The following is a 20,040-nucleotide window of genomic DNA, read 5'->3' as shown; positions in this document are numbered from 1 at the left end:
TTAATTATAAAGAAACTCCACCATTACTACATTTTATAATATCCAAGAGCTTGATGTAGGAGACAAAATTGGATGTAGGTACCCCCCCCCCCCCCGCCCAAATTGTGGAATTCTATGATGGTCTTGCTTTTGAAATCAGTCTTTCTAGCGTTTCCCCTCTTAACATCAGATGACATTGGTTCTGTTGGATTACATCCCATTATGTATGCATTTTGATATTAGTTTCCCCCTGATCTCATTATAGTTTACATCTGGCTCAGTTGTAATTTTTAGGTAGCATTCTCCTTTCTGAGCCCAAAGTTTGTGTGGATCAGAGTCACTTTAGCACTTTAAGTTTTTATATCCCCCTCCCCGCTCCCAATATTAGCAGCTATCCAAAATATGCATGATTTCAGAGAGGCTTGTTTAGAAAATCTGCGGGTGTTGCTTGTCCAGCTGCTAAGCATATACAGGCAGTCCCAAGTTACAAACAAGATAGGTTATTTAGGTTTGCTCTTAAGTTGAATTTGTTTGTAAGTCAAAACAGGTACAATTTAAGTGTAACTCCTGCCCTATCTATCTTTCTATCTATCTATCTATCTATCTATCTATCTATCTATCTATCTATCTATCGAGAGAGCGCTTTGAATGTCATAGGGAAGAGTTAACATCCTGTGATGTTTGTTTTGCTGTTTTTGGCCCTTTTCAAGAGATTTGACCTCACTTTCTGTTCTTGTGATAAATGGATTTTGAAAAAAAATGGCTTGTTGTGGAAACAAGGATTGGATATAAAGCTTCGGTGGAGACACCTTTTCCCCATGATAACGCCTTCAGAAGTGAATTTCCCTTCCAAGGGCTAGATTTCTCACACTTCCTGTTGTCTCAGTCCCGTTCTTAACTCTGAGTCATTTGTAAGTTGGATGTTTGTAACTCAGAGACTGCCTGTAAGTCTATTATCACCTTCACAACCTCACCTGCTGCCCCAGTTCTCCCACTGATTCCAGGTACTGCTGTGTCATTGACATACTGTTCCAAGAACTCATCATCAAGGGAGCCTTCCTGGTATTTCATATAAGCCTTCCCTCCACCTCCTGCCGCAATGAGCAAAGGTTCAAAAACGCCATTCTTCTTCTGTTTGAAAAGACACACAGATGTAAGCATGGTGCATTAAGAAATCACCAGAGGTTCAAAATTAGACTGCATTAGGATGACTGGTAAACACTCTCATCCTTCAACCATAGAATCATAGAATCCTAGAACTGGAAGAGACCTCATGGCCATCCAGTCCAACCCCCTGCCAGGAAGCAGGAAAATTGCATTCAAAACACCCCTGACAGATGGCCATCCAGTGTCTGTTTAAAAGCCTCCAAGAAAGGAGCCTTCACCACAGAAACTTTCTGCCATACAGAAACTTTTGAGAAATCTTCTATAGTGTTTTGGCCTACAACTCCCAGAAATCACAACAGTTTACCAGCTGTTAGGATTTCTGGGAGTTGAAGGCCAAAACATCTGGGAACCCACAGGTTGGGAACCACTGGTGTATCTTGTACACGAGGCCCTAAGCAAATCAGTAAAACTAGGGATAAGTAAAACATTATACAGTGAATTGGCCCCTGGTGTGCCTTGGTACCGTTGCTCTCAGCAGAATAGGTTTATGTCAATCTCAGTACAAAAACGCTACGGCTCCAAGATGAGTTGTTTTAGGCTTTTTAAAACAAGATTATGGGAAAAATTACTTTTAAGGTTACAAACCCCAGAATCTCCTCTCCAGCATGGTCAATCTGCTGGGAATTCTTGGGTTACACACCTCAGTTTTCTACCCAGCTCTGCTTAAAGCAGCCTCCCTATGGCTGCTACATATTCCAATGGCTACTTATACAGCTACTGCTAACTAGAGACTTGTCTTGAAGAGGTTGGAAAGAAAACGTGAAAACTTACCCGAAAGATGTAAGTGGCTCCTCCACCGCCACCCCCTCCTCCAGCCCATTCAGTGAGTCCTTTTTCTTTCTTGTATTCTTCTTCGATTTCTGATGATTCGCCCAGACAGATCTGCATCGTCTGAGAGTTGGCCTGGAAAACCGGAAGAAATGGAGATAGGAATAATTTATTTAAAACATTATTTTTTAAAGGAAAACAAAACAAAGCATAGGAGTCCTGATCTGGCATTCTGTTCATGACACACAGGTAAAGAACATCTGAACTTTAGGAAGAACTTTCTGACTGTGAGAGCTGTTTAGGTACCCTGTTTAGTAGGCTTGGGCGGTTTCGTCGTTAATTTCGTAATTCGTTATTAATTCGTATTTAAATTAGCTTACGATCCAATATTGAGCCATGCAGGACTACTGTGAGGAGTAATTAAAAATTGAAACAATTTTTCCAATTTATTTCGTATTGTTTCGTAATTGTTTCGAAATTGTTTCATAATTATTTCCGTATGTCTGGTGCAAGTTTTATAGTTGTTGTTTGTTTTATCAGTGATAAAAAATAAATTATCACACCAACAGTCAACAACAGAGGGAGAGGGAAGCTTCAGAAGTTTCCCCTGTCCCATTTGGAGGGTTTTTTAGCATATTGCGCAATCGCGTCCGCCATTAACGAATCAATTCGTAATTTTACGAAATTTCGTATATTTCGAACTTTTTTAAAGGAAAATTTCGGAATTCTTTAAAAAAACGAAACGCAAGGGCCCCCCTAAAAATGAAACGAGTTTAGAACCAAATTTTTCCGTGGTTACCGAAGCCCACTGTTTAGGTACCCTGCATGGCATGGGGCTTGAACTAGATGGCTCTCGTGTGCCTTCTAACTCTATGAGGCTATAATTGTATTCAAACTTAACAATTAAAAGGATCAGTATACTAAATAAAATGGCTTACTTATTTAATAAACTCATGACTGAAATTGTGAGACAACATCCACCTTACAATGGGCTTATCCAAACTGGAAAACTAGAAAGCTTTCTTTAAAACTCATCATGCTACTCATAGAAACAAAAAGACTTAAGAAAGAAAAAAAAGGAAAGCCTGAAATGTATCAGAATTGCCAAATGTTGTTGGGATCTCAGAAATGGAAGAAGAAGTTACAGGAGGAAAAATCATAATCTCCAGATACATCTGGCTATTCTAGGAGAACTCACCATCACAACTGTTTCATATCAGTAACTACCATGGGATATGTAGTTTGGTGAGGGACTTAAAATTCTCCGCTAGAGAGCTCTTGTACTGTAGTTCAAAAGAGCACATTTGGCAATTCTAAATACCTCATCAAACAACATATCCCATGACTGCAGAGGATGGAACCACGGAAGTTAATGTGGTATCAAGCTACTATAATAGCGAAGTATAAATGCTCCATTGTACAGTTGGGAAAAGCATATTATTATTGCAAATTGTTTTTTTAAATTTAGGTTTATTTGAACATGTGAGCTCCAACTGGTTTTAGTTTTGATATTTTTGATGTCTCTTTGTAGAGAATATCCAAATGCTCCTTAGTGCATTCACAAAGGTCTTATGGGATCTGGATTTGATCACTAGACACTATGTTCTTTGTAAACAGACACTATTTTTAGTGCACCTTTGTTCAGAGCCAAACACATTGAGCTGATACACACAGGGAAAAATACTTAGGATTGAAACTAAGCAAAGTCCAATCTGGGACGAAACATGTTTGATGTGAAGTCTAGCAGTTTGATCCCTGCTCTTCATTTAATTATGATTGCTCCATTAAGGCAAATGAAATGAGGGGAAAAATTCCTTTGAACGCAATGGGGATTTGATCTTAACAGCAATCTTTCAGTGCTAGTGTGGGAATAACAGAAAAGACCTACATTTCCTTCTTAGAATATGCAATTAAATCTAAACTGCAGGTCAACATGGTTTTCTTGAAGGACAGTATGTGGTAGCTTGTTAAAGAAAATGAAAGGGGGGACCAAGCTGACAGGGCAATTTTGAATTCCAGAATCAATATTTTAAAACAGACATGCTGTGACTATTTCTCTTTTTTGGAATTTTATATAGGCATATTGTCATTGCAATATCCCGCGGCTATTTATACGTTTGAGTCCTCGGTGGCGCAGTGGGTTAAACCGCTGAGCTGCTGAACTTGCTGACTGAAAGGTCAACAGTTCAAATCTGGGGAGTGGAGTGAGCTCCTTCTGTTAGCCCCAACTTCTGCCAACCTAGAAGTTTGAAAACATGCAAATGTGAGTAGCTCAATAGGCACCGCTCTGGCTGGAAGGTAACAGTGCTCCATGCAGTCATGTTGGCCACATGACCTTGGAGGTGTCTGCGGAAAACACTGGCTCTTTGGCTTAGAAATGAAGATGAGCAACAACCCCCAGAGTTGGACATGACTAGACTTAATGTCAGGGGAAAACCTTTACATTTACCTATTTATACATTTAGCAATATCACGCAAGAAGCTCTTCCTGGATTTTACCAATTTAGGAAGATAGACTCTCTTCCTTAAAAAAGGGAGATAGAATACACATTTCAGTAAAAAAAAAATCCACCCACAGAATTCCATTTCAGATGTAGCAATTTAAAAATAAATCAATTTGGCATGCTCAAAAAACTGCTTGAGATGGAAAGTCAGCATCTTCGATGTTTGCAATCCAACAGAAACAGTTATGTTCCTTATGCTGCTTGTTGCTAGTCTGATGTGATCAACAGATTCAATACAAGAAGCAGAAGTAATATGAATGAATATCTCTTCTTGGGCCCCTTCCACACAGCTGAATAAAATCCCACATTATCTGTTTTCAACTGCAATAAATGTCAGTGTGGACTCAGATAACCTAGTACAAAGCAGATATTGTGGGATTTTTCTGCCTTGATAGTTTGGGTTATATGCCTGTGTGGAAGGGCCATTAGAGATACTTTCTTTCCCATCTTGTTTTGATATTGTTGATTCATGGAATTACGCTAACCTAACTCACTCACTCCCATTGATTTATCTGGAATAATGGCACTTAGTGTGGACAGGGTCTATCTCTCACCCCCGGGCAGGCATCTTCTCCTTGTTGGCCCACTAAGATGTAGAGGAGTTCATCTTTCTCCAATTTGAAGATGGCCGAAATGAAGACCCCATGGGAGCGCTTGTTGTGGTTCTTGGCTCCTTTACCTCCAGCTGCTCCATATGCTGAAATCCTGGATAAAGAGCAGCAGAAATTAGACAGAAAGTCTACATAGCACAGCATCAAAGCAGCCTCCGCTGGAAAGTCTTCATGGACACACCAGTGTGTTTCTACTTATAACAAAGCCTTTGAAGTGAATTCAACCAGGTACACTCAACATTCCCTACACATTAATCTTCAACATTCAGGGAACAGCAGAGCTTTAGAAAGTTATTGTTTGGATTGCAACTCCTAGAATTCAGGAGATATAGTAATGTTGACTGGGAATTATTGGGGTTGTAGCCCAAAAGGGATTTTTTTCCCACATTCTGGATGTGCGCTATCTTACAGGTTAAGTGCAAAAGTGGGAATAGGGTAGCTTTCCAGATGTTGTTGGACTGCAATCCTTAAAAGCGCTAGTTTACATAGTCAATATAGAGGAATGCTGCTACTTGCAATCCAAAAACATCTTGAGATCCAGATGCTTTCCATCCTGGATTATTGTAAAGATCATCAACAAAATATATTCAAATTGTTTTAATATTTAAAACAGAGATGAGGAATTGTAGCATTTTAAATGTGATTGGACTACAAGTCCAGTCATCCTGGTCACTGGCTCTCCTGGTTGGGGTTGATGGAAGATATAGTCTACTACATCTGGAAGTTAGAAGTTTTGCTCCCAGTTTCAAAACTGTGGGTTTTTTTGTCAGTTGATAGCAAGGCAGAATAGGGAATTAGTGTATTGTCCACTCCACTGCTTAACAGTCTCCTGTCCTGAATTGACTTAGGTCTAATGATGTTTTTGGAATCCCTCTCCCCTTTTGTCCACAGGGACTTCAACATCTATGCTAAGCCTACTTTTTTGGGAGCGGCTCAGGACTTCAGGTACCACATGAGTGCTAGGAGTCTGTTCCAAAAAGAATCTGGCACCATTCATATTACAGGACACACTCTGGATCTAGTGTTTTGTACTGGGTGATCTGGAGGTAGAATAACTTTCCAGAGTTTCACTGTCATAGACAGGTCATAACTTGATGTGTTTAAACTCACTGGGACTCAGAGTATCTGCAGGAGTAAGGACCAATTAAGATGTTATACACTAAGAGGCTTATAGATTGGGATGTATTCCTGATGGTTCTTAGGGAATTTCTTGTTGCCTTAGCTGGTGATCCTGCTGAAGTCCTGGTTGACCCCTGGAACAGGGAAATGACTAGGACAGAGGACAAAATCACTCCCAAGTGTCACCTCCCATGAAGCAGAACCAAGCAATTCTGTTTGGTAAACTGGTGGTAATAAGACAAGTGTGTTGGAGACTGTGGTGTTGACTGTGGAAAACTCAAGAGTAAATCTTATCAAATATTGCTTAGGGTCCATTTCAAAGTTTATGTTGTGGTGGTGATAACAAATAAATCTTCCTTTTCTGCCACCATTGCAGTGTTGTGCAGTGAAGCTGTCCTGAAGAGCCTGTCGCCTTTTATGTTCTATCTTCCTAGAGCAGTAGGTAGATTATGCAGAAGCCCAGTGCAAATAATTTTTGTGATACTTTGCAGACAAAATTGCTCAGATATACTCCAACTTGCACACTGTGGTTAATATTGGTCTAGTGAATGTAATCGTGGCTTCTGCTTGTCTTGTGTTATTTCATATATTTTAGTTTGAGCATCCTGAGAAGTGAGCAAAATCCTTGGAGAGATGAGAACTGTCATAAATATACTAGATTCACACCCTTTTTGAGAAAAAAGTGATCTAGATTCATTTCAGGTTGACGTCAGACCTGGCTATGGGTTTGAGTCAGCTTAATTTGTCTTGACGGATGAAATATGTATGGAATTGTGTAGGGTGTGTATATGTTTCTTCAGCTGGGCTCTGGATGTTGATACCATTGAACATTTTTCTGGGTCACCTGTTTGGGATGAAACTCAAGAGCAAAATTCTACAGTGGTTCCAGTTCTAGATGGAAAGGTGGTTCTGGTGGATGCCTGGTTTGCTCCCTGGACATTGGCATGCGGGATATCTTAAATGAACTGTATTTATAAAAACATTTTTCAAGAATCGCACCCATATTTTTTGGATCCTGTGCAAGGAGAAAGGCAGGGTATCTACCTACCTACCTACCTACCTATCAAGCAAGCAAAATTACTATATGAAAGTAACAAATTGGCAGTTGTAATACCATCACCATACAATGACAATTACTCACATGTACTGCTTTGTTTCTGGTACTTTCCATATTTGTACTCCACGTAGTGGTCCTTCTTTCTCAACAGTCACTGAAACATTGCTGTTATGATAGGCATTTTGACATTGTGCTTGAGTTGGCCCCTGAGGGCCGCTGGCCCCACAAGATGAGAACCACCAAGGAACATCTGGGGCGTCCCCTACAACCAGAAAAATATCCTGAATTATGACAGATCTGTCATCTATCTTTTGTTTCCTTCACTAGTTCAATATTAATAACATCAGACCATTGTAGCTAGGCAATACATTATCCTTAGGAAAAATTATCTGTTCCAGTTTCTCACTGTTTACAAAAGGGGATCATACGCTAGCAAATCTGATGGAAAATTAGCCAGAATAGAAAAAAAATTCTCACTAATAACATGGTTAGCATCAACAGCATTAGTTAGCTGCCAACTTTTTGAAGTTATGCTATGTAGATGTTTGTATAGCAGCCTCTTTTGAAACACAGATAGATACAGGAGATTTTGGCAAACATAATTGGCAGCTAAGTAAAGCCTAACAAAGGGTAGATATTTCCTTTAGTAGTCAGAAGAGTTGTAGCATCAACCTACGGCTATAGATCCCAGGCTCTGGTCTATAAGCATCTTTGCAAGGAGTATAAAGGAATTGTTATTTTGAAGAGCTATGTATGAACTTGAAAACATTTCTGTCATATGGATGAATCTCCAGATTGAGGTTATTCATGTGTCTTTGATGATATAGTAAGCGGAATGGCTTATCATATGTGATATTGTATAACTTTCTTCAGTGATTCTGCCTTCTACATTCCCTCTACATTCAGACTAGCAGGACAATATCACTACTGCCATTGTTTTCCACACTGATTCCTTTGCACACAGCAAGGCTGGTAGTGCAAGCAATCATGCCTAACTGCGAGGGACTCTTCCTCAGAACTAAACACTGTGGGCAGAATGCTTCAGAAGACTACCTCTGTCGAATAGAAGACAACTGGCCTGTGCTTTCCTTTCCTATCGCTCATATCCTTCTTATGCTGTCTGAGGCTATTTCACCTTCCCTCATTATAAGAATATTGAGGAAAAGTTGCAAAGAAATGAGTGAATCTAATCAACCCAGCTATTTTCTTCTTCTTCAGGACATTCTATGCAGTTTCTGAATTTTGGGAAGGTCTTTAGGAGTCGTTAACAGTTACTTTATCAAAAAGGCCACTGGTCCTTCCTGTAGTCATAGTATCGGATTTAGCATCATTAACATATTAATGTTATCATGCTGAAATAATTTAATTGTAAGGTAATGATAAAGTAGTACTGTGAATGGATTCACAATTGATAAAATGATCACCTAAAGCAAGGGGTTCTTCTAATGGATTAAAGAGACGCTCATCCAGTGTGTCGATGTCCAGTTGGTAATGTTGGTTTTCATCAGGATGGCTTTCTCTTCTTCCTGTCAGAATTTGAATATGAGTGAAAAGAAAAGAAAAAAAGAAGGTCAGGAGAGGAATCAGTCGGCTCCTTTTGCCAAGACATGAAACAAATGGTGTGGGTGTGTGTATGTGTGCTATGATGCACGCTCATTGCTACTATTTTGAACCAAGACAAATTCAGGTATGTTATTGTATACAGAATTGATATACGGATTGGTTTACCAGATTGGGTCCAGAATGGGGTTCCAATAATGTCAGTCACAGAGCATAACATGGCACCATAAAGTTCATCAAGCAGGATAAAGGCACCTGTCCCCCCTCATCTTCCAGTACCCAAACTTTCAGCTGTATTCATCTCCTCCCGACACAACTATGATCCCATGGATGTACAGTGGCCATCCTTGTCCCTGAATATACACTATAAACGTCCTGCTTCAAGATCAGCTAAGCATCAACGTTATTGAAATCCTGTTTCAGGTGTACAGTAGCTTCCGAAAAAGAGCCTATCAATTCACTGAGATCTCTAAGGGTGGCTTTGCTTCACAACCTTGAACATTATAAATTGCCATTGGTTGCGAACCCACTACCGACTACCAAACTGAATAATTTAAGTTGAATAACCTTTTTTTTCAAAATCTCATGAAGAGTTTTTGTTTTCAAATGGAGCTTGGCTTATCAAACTGTTGGCTGCATTTATACTCTCTGGGTTTTTGTGAATGTTCTAATCAGCTAAGTGCTTGGCTATTGTCGTTTAACTGCTAAAACATGCCACTTTTAAAAGGAACAGTACCGACTGAAAACATTGGCTTGGGCACAAAATTTTCTTTTCCACAAATGAAAGGACCCCTACTGTTCAGGGAAGGCTTTCAATCTAGGAAATATTTATTCCAGCAAGAAGAGGGAGGAAGGGGGTCATTTAAATCAAATTTTGCTGTCTCCCGTAGTTCCCAACATTATGTTCACACCATTCTAAGGGATTTTCCAACCATAAACTATTTTCCAACCATTCAAAGTGCTGGCTTTGACCTTTAAAGCCCTAAACGGTTCTGGCCCTACATACCTATCCGAACGTATCTCGGCCTATCAGCCCACCAGGACCCTAAGATCTTCAGGAGAAGCCCTTCTCTCCATCCCGCCTGCTTCACAAGTGCGGCTTGCGGGAACGAGAGATAGGGCCTTTTCTGTGGTGGCCCCCCGGCTTTGGAATGCCCTCCCTACTGAAATAAGATCAGCCACCTCGCTAATGGCATTTCGGAAAAAACTGAAAACTTGGATGTTTGAGCAAGTTTTCAACTAATTCCGATGTGATGATGTTTTGACCATGGACTAGCAATCAAGGATAACGAATTGGATTACGACTTTAACTATGAGATGTTCCGGTCTGTATTGGTGGCCCAATACTATGTATGTATATGTATGTATTTTTATATTTTATTTTATATTTTTAAAGTGAATATTGTATTTTTAAATATGTTGTAAACCGCAATGAGTCGCCGCACAGGCTGAGATATTAGCGGTATACAAGTGTACTAAATAAATAAATAAAATAAAATAAACTACCAAAAAAATTAAAGAGAGAGAGACAGAGAGATGTAGAGAGCTATAAAGGAAGGAAATACAGTTTGAGATCTCGGAGTTCGAACTCTCTTCTCTTGTCCTTAGGGCAAAGAGGAGGAATTGCACGGAGACAACATTGTCTTGAAAATGCTTTGGCTCTCTGTAGCTACTGTCTTCTGTTCTGCTTGAAAAACTCTCTTTAAGATGAACTAATCTCCCAAGGGTTCTTCAAAACTGTGTTTTAAAAATTTGTCAAAAATGGAATGGGCAACAGTATGGTTTCTCCCTGTCATTGTTCAATGAAGAGCTAGGAAAATAAATTTTTATATCTAACCCAAAGATATTTTTATATCTCATGCTTAATAAAATAATCACAACCCATACCTGTAACATCAAATTATCTCTATATCTCAGACTTGGACCTTGAAATCTCAGGGTCTGAGATGCTCCTGACCTGGCAACTCTACCATCAAAATAAGGATGACAGCTCAGGCAATATCTTTAGTACTTTCAAGCAGTATTTCTTTAATGGTAGGAAAGTAGAATGTATAGAATATCCACATATGTTTTCGTACTTGGCTAGATTGAGTGTCCTGACAGCTTGGGGCAAATTTGTGAGAGCCACAATGAGAGATTTTTCACCACTACTTCATATTTCCCAGTTCCTAATCCATTATGAAACTTCATTGGCTGCAAAAAAAACCCCCCACAAAACCTCATGAAGGCAGGGCTGTAGACAGGGCTGTTTAAGGGTTCAACCCCCCCCCCCCAAACTGGTTTACTCAATAATTTTAACTGGTTATGAGTAAACCAGGTTTCTTTTTTAACCTCACACATTTCAGGCCAGGGTTGAAGTTTTAACACCCCCCCCCCCCCCGGCTGTGGCCCTGCATGAAGGTTTGTTATATGTTCAGAAACAGGAAGGTGCACTAAAACATTACATTTTGTACTAAAGTTATTTTATTTTGGTACAAAAAAATTATACCATTTTTTTGCAAAAAAAATCCTAAATTTTTTTATGACAAATAATTGAAAATGTACAAAACATTTAGCAATCTTGTCCAAGAGGGATGTCTTTGTATGAAAAAAATGAATATTTCCATCCCAAAGGAAAAGTAATATAAGACAAACTATTCGTATTGTATTAAAACAATGCAAAATGCACCATTACTATAAAGCAGTGCAATATACATACACACATTTGCCTGTTGTAAAAAGGACAACTATCCAGAACAATTTTCCAAGGGTGGCTGCATAGACAGTTGTGGGGAAGGGGAGGATACATTCCAGCAAGCAGAAACATCCCGTGACAAACTTCCATTTAATTGTAACTCTGGATCTAGCCCAGTTATACCAGAGTCATAATGGACATCCCAGTATTTCTTTTTATATTTGTGTTTAATTCAGTTTTGCTTGATTTTCAGTCTGCAGCAAGAAAGGGGGGGATCATGACCTTTTAACTCTGCCTTATACCTACACAGCAGCTGTTTCCTGCCAGATGAACCAGTTCAATTCTAGCTGTGCAATTATCCTGAGCACGAAAACACTTAGAGATAATAACCTTGTTTCCCTCTCAGAGGCAATCTTGGCAGAGTCACCAATAAGCAATTGTTTCAGCATTTCAGCGAGGCAGAAATGACCTCTCTGGGGGTTAGGAATTATCCTGGGGTGAAGAGGGATGAAACAATAGTTCAGCAGATATGAGCTCTCCCCATGCTTATCAAGACCAGTGGATGAATGGGCTAAACAAAATCTTAATACCAAATAGATCTAAAGAGGTTCCTGGAATGCAGGAATATAAGAGGCCAACACAGGCTAAAGACTGTGCCTTCGAGTCTGAGGATTGTAGAGACTAGATATGCATTTGATATGTATCCTATTAAAAATGAGCAAGGCTTCCTTGTTTGATTTCATAGTTGCCTTCAGATGTTGGGATCCAAGTCACATCAATCCTAGCCAGCAGAGCCAAAGGTGTTGGATGATGGGAGTTTCCGTTTGGCAACTTCTGAAGTGGCACATATCCCTGTGCTAGACTGTTGCTACATATGCTATATCCAATTGGTAGTGGAAAGTTCCAGTTTTTCCTGTTGGGCAATCCAGCCACCAACTATGATAAAAACTGAGATTAATGTAAAATAAACTAACTGGATAAAAGAAAAACCAAATATCGTTACTTTACATTGAGTACAAAGAGGTTCTTAGTCTTCTTGGCCTTCAATTGAATTTCTTAGGAAGCTACAGGTCATGAACTCCTTCTAGCTCAGCTGCTGACATCCAGAGATACACAATAAACCCAGTCACTTTCACAGGATGTGGAGGACTCAAGAAGAACACTGCCTCCGTCTGTATGATGCTTCAGTCTTTTGCACAGCAGCAACACAACCAGCTGTCCTCGGGCAGTTCTTCCTCTCCAAACAAACAGATCTTCCTCCTTTAACTCAATGGCCTGAAATCCATGTAGACTACATCTCTCTTTTGCTGTCACATTCTTGGCATCTGATAAGGATTGTGTTCCCATATCCATGAAGAATTCATTGGAATTCTGTGATTTTGCCATAAAAGAACCATAGCACCATATTAGTAGGTTTCAACCAAATAGCTGTGTTAGGTTTTTTTGCCACATAAAAAGGAGCAAGGAAAGAGGAAGGGGAGGATTAAAAAAAGAATGTGGCAGGACCTTTAAGACTAACCGGATTTTATTTTAGAATGAGCTTTTGCAGATATGAGCCCACTTCTTCAAATGGGCCACGGTGATATTAAATCCTCAGGTATAAAGTATATTTATAGTTATGGGAGTGAGTTGGAATGTCATAGGATCCAGAAATATGTTAATCATCTCCCTTTCCCTAAATTTTCAAAGAGCTGGATGAAGTGATACAGGTCTTCCAAATCTTTACAGTAGCAAGTTAATGTGTGGAAGGGGTAAATCTGCTTACCAAAGTGAGATTCCGTTGGTTCAAAAAAGGAATGTTTATATGCTCTGCATCAAGCTGAATGCTAGAACTTTACCAAAGGAAAGTCAGTTGGGATGGAGTTAGATAGATAGAGCTAAGCCTCCCCTACCTGAAAGAGCTGTGTTTACCAGAGAAGACTACCTTGGTGAATCTTAAGTGCCTCCACAGATTACAAGATGTAGTGCAGTTACACAGTAAACCTGGTGCCTGCCAAGTGCTAATAATAGCACTAGGAAATATATTAGACAACTGAAGCAACAGCTTGGTGGAATATGAAGGCAGAGATTCGAAAATAAGACAACTGTAAAGTAACCCAGGAGTAAGGAGACAGGTAGAATGGAGGGACATGGTTTCAAAGAAAACCTAGAAGAGCCACTGTATTTTTTAGTTTGTATGTTCTAGATACAAAAAATAATAATACTGGCATTGTTATTCAGAATCAGAGGACATTTTTACAAACTACTGAGTCTAGAAATTTTAGTAAAAAAAATGACATCAAAATTGTGTTGACTTATCCATGGGTAAATGTAAGTATAGGCAGCCCAAAGTTAAATTTATTTGTAAGTCGGAACAACTACATTTTTTCAGTGTAACTCCAGCCATATATATATATATATATATAGAGAGAGAGAGAGAGAGAGAGAGAGAGCAGATGGAAAGGTAACACCCCTGTGGTGTTTGTTTTGCTATCTGTGCCCTGTTCTGAAGATCTGACTTTACTTTCTGTCCTTGTGATAATTGGATTTTGAAAAATGTGGCTTGATGTAGAAACAAGGATTGGTGAAGGAAGTTTAGTGGATACACCTTTTCCCCAAGATAAATCTTTCAAAAGTGGATTTCCCTTTCTAGGGGCAGATTTATTTCACTTCCTGTTGTCTCAGTCCTCTTCTTAGCTATGAATCCTCTGTAAGTCGGGTGTCTGTAATTCAGGGACTGCCTGGACTCTATTTTAACTCTCATCCAAAAAGTTACCATCTTGAATGGGAGTGACAAAAGGCAAAGACATAGTCCACTCTTTGAAAATCTGAAAAAAGCACCAACCTTCTCTGACATACTGCCACTTCCATCCTTTTTGAATGCCTGGTGGCTGGGGGCAGCTGTCACTGGCACTTTCTCCTCTCTGCGGAGAGACCCCAGACTTATGCATGGGTTATATATTAGTAGGTTTTAATTTTATGTTGTGATAATTGGTTATTGTACTTTGTCTATTGCTTATAATATTTTTGTATCTGTAGATGGTTGTAAGCCACCCTGAGTCCCTTTGGGGAGAATAAATACCCCCCCCCAAAAAAAACCCTGCCCCCAACTTATTCATGAGTACCGTGTACACAATAGTTGCATAGTGTTGTGCCCAAGAAACTGGAATAAATTTCAGATCCTCAACATTAGACCTTTTTCAAATCACACAGCTGTATCCATATCTAATTTTGAAAGAAGGACAGCAAACTGAATAGCCAGAACAGGAAGAAATCAACATTTCCATCTCAGACAGAAGTAAAATATGCTTTCCTTCCTGCTCTGCTTCCTTTCTTCCTTCCCTTCCTTTTGTGAACAGTTCCAACATAACCTCTTTGCCTGCCTATTAACTGGCTCTGCCAATGACATTCGAAACCTCTCCTGGCAAAGAGAGATGTAATTCTATTACCGAAAGCAAAGCAGAGCTGCTGGGCTTTTCCAAGATCTAATTGAATTAAAAGGATCTGATGATGAATGGAATGGCCTGTACTCGGAGGAAAAAAACAACAATGCTAGCTTACAGGAATTCAAGCAACAACAACAAAGCTGAGTTGCAAGATATGCAGATCCTTAGCTGGACAGCAGAGGTGGCCAATAGTCAGCCTAGGAAACACCCTTGCCTTCTCATTCATTTGTAAAGTTCATTTTTTTTAGAAATGGGGAATGCTACACTATGTAATAACATAGTGTAGTTTCTGTCTTAACTTGTTGTCAGTCCTGCGTTAAACAAAGCCAGTTTACATGCATTTTTTTCTTGAGATATTCACAGCTTCTGTCTCACTTTTGATAATACATTTCAGAAATTGATTTCCAACCATTTCCACAGAGCCTTCCTTATTATTATTATTCATAAGGAGCCCCCGGTGGCGCAGTGGGTTAAACCCCTGTGCCGGCAGGACTGAAGACCGACAGCTCCCTCTATCAGCTCCAGCTCTTCAGGCGGGGACATGAGAGAAGCCTCCCACAAGGATGATAAAAACATCAAATCATCCAGGCGTCCCCTGGGCAATGTCCTTGCAGACGGCCAATTCTCTCACACCAGAAGCGACTTGCTCCTGATACGACAAAAAAAAATTATTCATAAGGTTTATGCAATGTCCTAAAACCCATTATTATTATTATTATTATTATTATTATTATTATTATTATTTAGCAATATCAAACTAGCTAAGCATTAGTGACCTGTGGAATCTGTCTCCTGAATACTAAAGCTATGTGGCAGCGTTTGTTGCTAATTCTGGAATTCTGAAATAATACAAACAGACTGCCAAAGTGAATAAATCCCATTTCAGAAAAAAACAGATTCCTCATCTAGAATTCCAAAATTTGTAACTTTCTACGTGGGAGCATGAGATAGCAATACCTTTCCTTTCTGATGGTTCAGTGTACCCAAACTTTGCTACACATACAAAACTATTTAAAATATTGCGCATAAAATTATCTTCAGGCTACATAAATCTGGGACATAAATAAATTTTATGTTTAGACTTGGGTTCCACTGTGTGTGTGTGTGTGTGTGTTCATTCAAATAAAAGTATTCCAAAATCTGAAAAAAATCCAAAACATTTATTGTCCTAAAAATTTTGGATAAGGGACACTGGGTTAATTTTAATTGACCAAGAAGTAGGAAAGAAAAGTCCTTGATAATGCCAGTAGTTCCCAGGAAATGCATTAGGGTGAAGAAAATGTAATATGGATCTCCAAAAGAAAATCGGTCTATGCAAGTACTGACAACCTGGGATTGTTCAATACTTCTTTTCATCTAGAAAGGCTCTAAAATGGCTGCTGGGAAGTTCAAATTGGCCTCCTTTTCATTAGTAAAGTACTGGAGCATATGTCAAAATGTTCTAACCAAGTCAAATGATACGTGCTATTGGCTTTGAATCACAAAGGAATATGTTGTTCCGGGATGTCCACCTGGAATATAACACATCCATGCAGTTCTGGACACACGTTCTTGGACACTGGAGACAGACTTTAAACCAAGAGGGAGAGAGGAAACGCACAAACATTCTCACTCCTGTTGAACTGCATTTCACAAAACGCTTCTGATAGCCCTAAATGAGGTGGCTGAGGAAAAACTCTCCTATAGTCTTGACGGAAGGCTATTAATACAAATTGTTCTCTGCAAGAGAAGTCATCTGGAGCCAGAGAAACAATAATGTGCCTGTTTGCTGTGATATACCACAGAAATTACTTGAAAAGATGTTCCATAAAGATTACAAAATTACATAGTTTAGAAAAGCTACATTTTGAACTGCACCAATCTGTAGTCAACTTGTAGTCAAAACAATTTCTTTTTCAAGCTCCACAGAATTATTCTAAAATATGGAAAATGAGTAAGAGGTGATACTCAGAAAAGAACCAAGTCACTTTTAACACTACTGCGCACGATAGCATGTGAATCACTATCTCATGGTATTCCCATGATGCTAGAAAGTGTTACATACTCTCATTGTAATAGGCAATATTGCATAGCGGCTGGTGTTGCACAATTGTCACACCTCAGCATTGTGAAATTGCACTTACAGATAGACAGTGTATATCTGCTTTCCTGTTGTACTGCTTCCCCTTCTTTTTCAGGGCAGAGGCGTGGGTGCTACCACAGAAGCTAGGGGACCTCACCACACAAGGTAAGTCCTGAGATTATGATGTGACCAGGAGCAATTGACAGGCTTTGCTCATCAATAACCATGGATAGCTTCATTTTAGTGAGGTGGCTGAGTGGCAACCACATTATGCGATAAGGACCATCACCACAAGTCTGTTACTGTGCATTCAGCATCGAACTAATGATTCTCTGCCATCAACCTAGACTGTCGAAATGTCCAATCACCATCTCCCAAGGACATTACTTTACTCTCAGCTCAAGGATGGAAAACAGAAAGTCTGTGGTCAGCAAAAGAGGTTTAAAGATGGACTTAAAGCAAACCTAAAAATATGGAATAAATACTGAGAACTAGGAAACCCTAGTACTTGAAGGTTCTAACCAGAGGTCAGCTGTCATCAAAAGTGCTGTGGATTTAGAGGAGACATAAATAGAGAGAGAAAGGGAGAAATGTGCCAAGAGGAAGGCGCATCAAGCACACACTTGTCAGGACCACTTTCCACCTGGAAATGTATGTCCTCACTGTGAAATACCATGCATGTCCAAAATAGGTCTCAACAGTCACTTATGGACTCACCACCAAGATTCTTCCCCTAGAAGACAGTCATCCTCAGCCAGGAGTGTTAGTCTAAAACAGTGGTTCTCAACCTGTGGGTTCCAATATGTTTTGGCTTTCAACTCCCAGAAATCCTAACAGCTGGTAAACTGGCTGGGATTTCTGGGAGTTGTAGGCCAAAACACCTGGAGACCCATAGGCTGAGAATCACTGGTCTAAGATGATGATAATGATGTTACTGCTGATTCACCACATCCATGTGAAAAAGTCCTTTCTCTTGCATGCTGAGACCATAACACACATTCCTTATATTGCTTTACATGTTGGCTGCCTGTTAAACCTTCTTTAATCAGAAGCAACTCACCATTAGAGAAGCAATCTTGACCAAATGTAATATTGTCTACAGCAATGTCAGCTTGTGAATTCCAGCCCCAAGTTGCCACCAGCTTCAGGTGAAAGCTTTTCAACAAAGGATATGTTTGAAATGAAAGAGGGAGACAGATAAGGAGAGAACATATGAAAATATATTCATGTATTAAATACATATTAACCTACACATACATAAAATAGAATAAATATGTTAATATATGATATTGTATTAATGAATGATATTAATATGTAATATATGAAATCTATTTTAAAATATTTAACTACCATATCTGAAGTTTAACAAAATATATGTGCAAATACATATGAAACTTCTGTTACTTCTTTATGATTACCCAAAGGTTAATTTCACAAATTATACAGTTTCACAAGTTTCACATTGAAGAAGAAAGCAATCACAAAAAGCAGACCTGCGAAACCGAGAGTGATTAAATCTTTTAAAAAATGCATGCTAGTTTTATAGGAATTTGCCATTATAAATTTAAAAATGACCTCCAATTTGTTCCTTCATGTACAGTTGTTTTTCACAAGTCGCAGTAGCAATAGATGTATTATAGTACATTAGCTGGCTTATCTAGAAGGACAGGAAAATCAATAATGCTTGGGATGAAGATGTTATTCTAAATACTCTTGCTAATTTAGTATGGCTAAAAATATATTATCCTACTAATAGGCAAAGTACATGTTAAATTAGCATCCAGAGTAAACATAGATCCTTAGGTTTACAATATTATTTGGGAATGTTTAAAAAAAATAGCAAGACAGCTTCTGCAAGCAGAGAAGAAATTCCCTGTGATTTATGAGGGAATAGCATATTGACAGGAAGAACATGTTCTACTTATTATGTTATCAATGAGAAAATAATCCTGTTATAAATATATTGGAGAGACTTAAAATATATTACCATATATACTCAAGTATAAGTCAAGTTTTTCAATCCTTTTTTTAGGCTGAAAAAGCCCACCTCAGCTTATACTCAAGTCAAGGTTATTTATTATTTTACTCTGTTGTTGTTGTTGTGGTTGTTATTATTATTATTACATTTATTATTTTGCTCTATTTATTAGTATTATTACATTTACATTATCTATACTATTATTATATTACATTTATTATTTTACTCTACTTATTATTATATTTATTTTTCTCTATTATTGTTATTATTACATTTCTGTTATTTTGCTCCATTATTGTTATTTTTATTACATTTATTAATTTACTCTCTTTATTATTATTGAAAGGATATGTAAGCACATTTACATTGAAGAAGATTAAAATAATGGTTTAATCAGAGTTGGACAGCCTTATCTTAAATTACAGTTTTATGTGAATATTCAAAAACATTTAACATACTGATGCCTCAAATAGTATAATTTTATTGGTATCTATTTTTATTTTGAAATTTACCATTAGCTGCTGCATTTCCCACCCTCGGCTTATACTCGGGTCAATACATTTTCCCAGTTCTTTTATGGTAAAATTAGGTGCCTCGGCTTATATTCAGGTCAGTTTATACTCAGGAATATACAGTGAGTATGCTGTGCAATGCCGTGCTGGGATTTCAAATGGAAAAAAGTTACCCGTGAATAAAATCTGGCAGGGCAGAAGAAGAGCAAGTAACCAGCATGGTGCTCAAGGAATGCCTCTTAACATAATGGGACGTTTTTCCATGAGATATTTTATGACACATTTTTAATTTCATGCCTCAACAGTCAGCAGACTTTGAAGAGTATTGGGGGGAAATGATACGGGAACTGGACTTTTTTTAGTGACTTCTGTTAGCACAACTTTGCCAGTCATATCCTTTGATGTGCCCAGCTATGCATGAACAAAGATCTCCCATGGATTGCATGCGTCAATGATAGATCTGACCTGCATCTCAATCTGACACACTGCACATGAGCTTGCTGTTATTGTGCAGCATGGAAAGAGGCACACCCTTTGGTCCCCAGGCTTCCAGCACAAATGCAATGCCAGAGTTTTACATTTTGTGGTTATCCAATTAAACCCCAGCCTAGGATTTTGAATGTT

General features: G+C 38.7%; 1 protein-coding gene across 2 annotated transcripts in view; it reads right to left on the bottom strand.

Moving 5' to 3' along the window:
* Positions 1-20,040, bottom strand: part of LTK (leukocyte receptor tyrosine kinase) — a 139,960-nt gene that overhangs the window by 34,489 nt on the left and 85,431 nt on the right. For both annotated transcript variants that reach the window (XM_060760745.2, XM_060760753.2), the window contains exons 10-15: positions 17,987-18,081; positions 8,630-8,731; positions 7,290-7,467; positions 4,973-5,123; positions 1,918-2,049; positions 954-1,110 (exon numbers count right to left, since the gene is read on the bottom strand). In XM_060760745.2, the coding sequence (XP_060616728.2) occupies positions 954-1,110; positions 1,918-2,049; positions 4,973-5,123; positions 7,290-7,467; positions 8,630-8,731; positions 17,987-18,081 (815 nt within the window). The remainder of the gene's footprint in view (positions 1-953; positions 1,111-1,917; positions 2,050-4,972; positions 5,124-7,289; positions 7,468-8,629; positions 8,732-17,986; positions 18,082-20,040) is intronic.

The sequence above is a fragment of the Anolis sagrei genome, chromosome 1, assembly GCF_037176765.1.
Source record: "Anolis sagrei isolate rAnoSag1 chromosome 1, rAnoSag1.mat, whole genome shotgun sequence".
Taxonomy (NCBI): domain Eukaryota; kingdom Metazoa; phylum Chordata; class Lepidosauria; order Squamata; family Dactyloidae; genus Anolis; species Anolis sagrei.
This window is presented reverse-complemented; position numbering and strand designations above follow the sequence as displayed.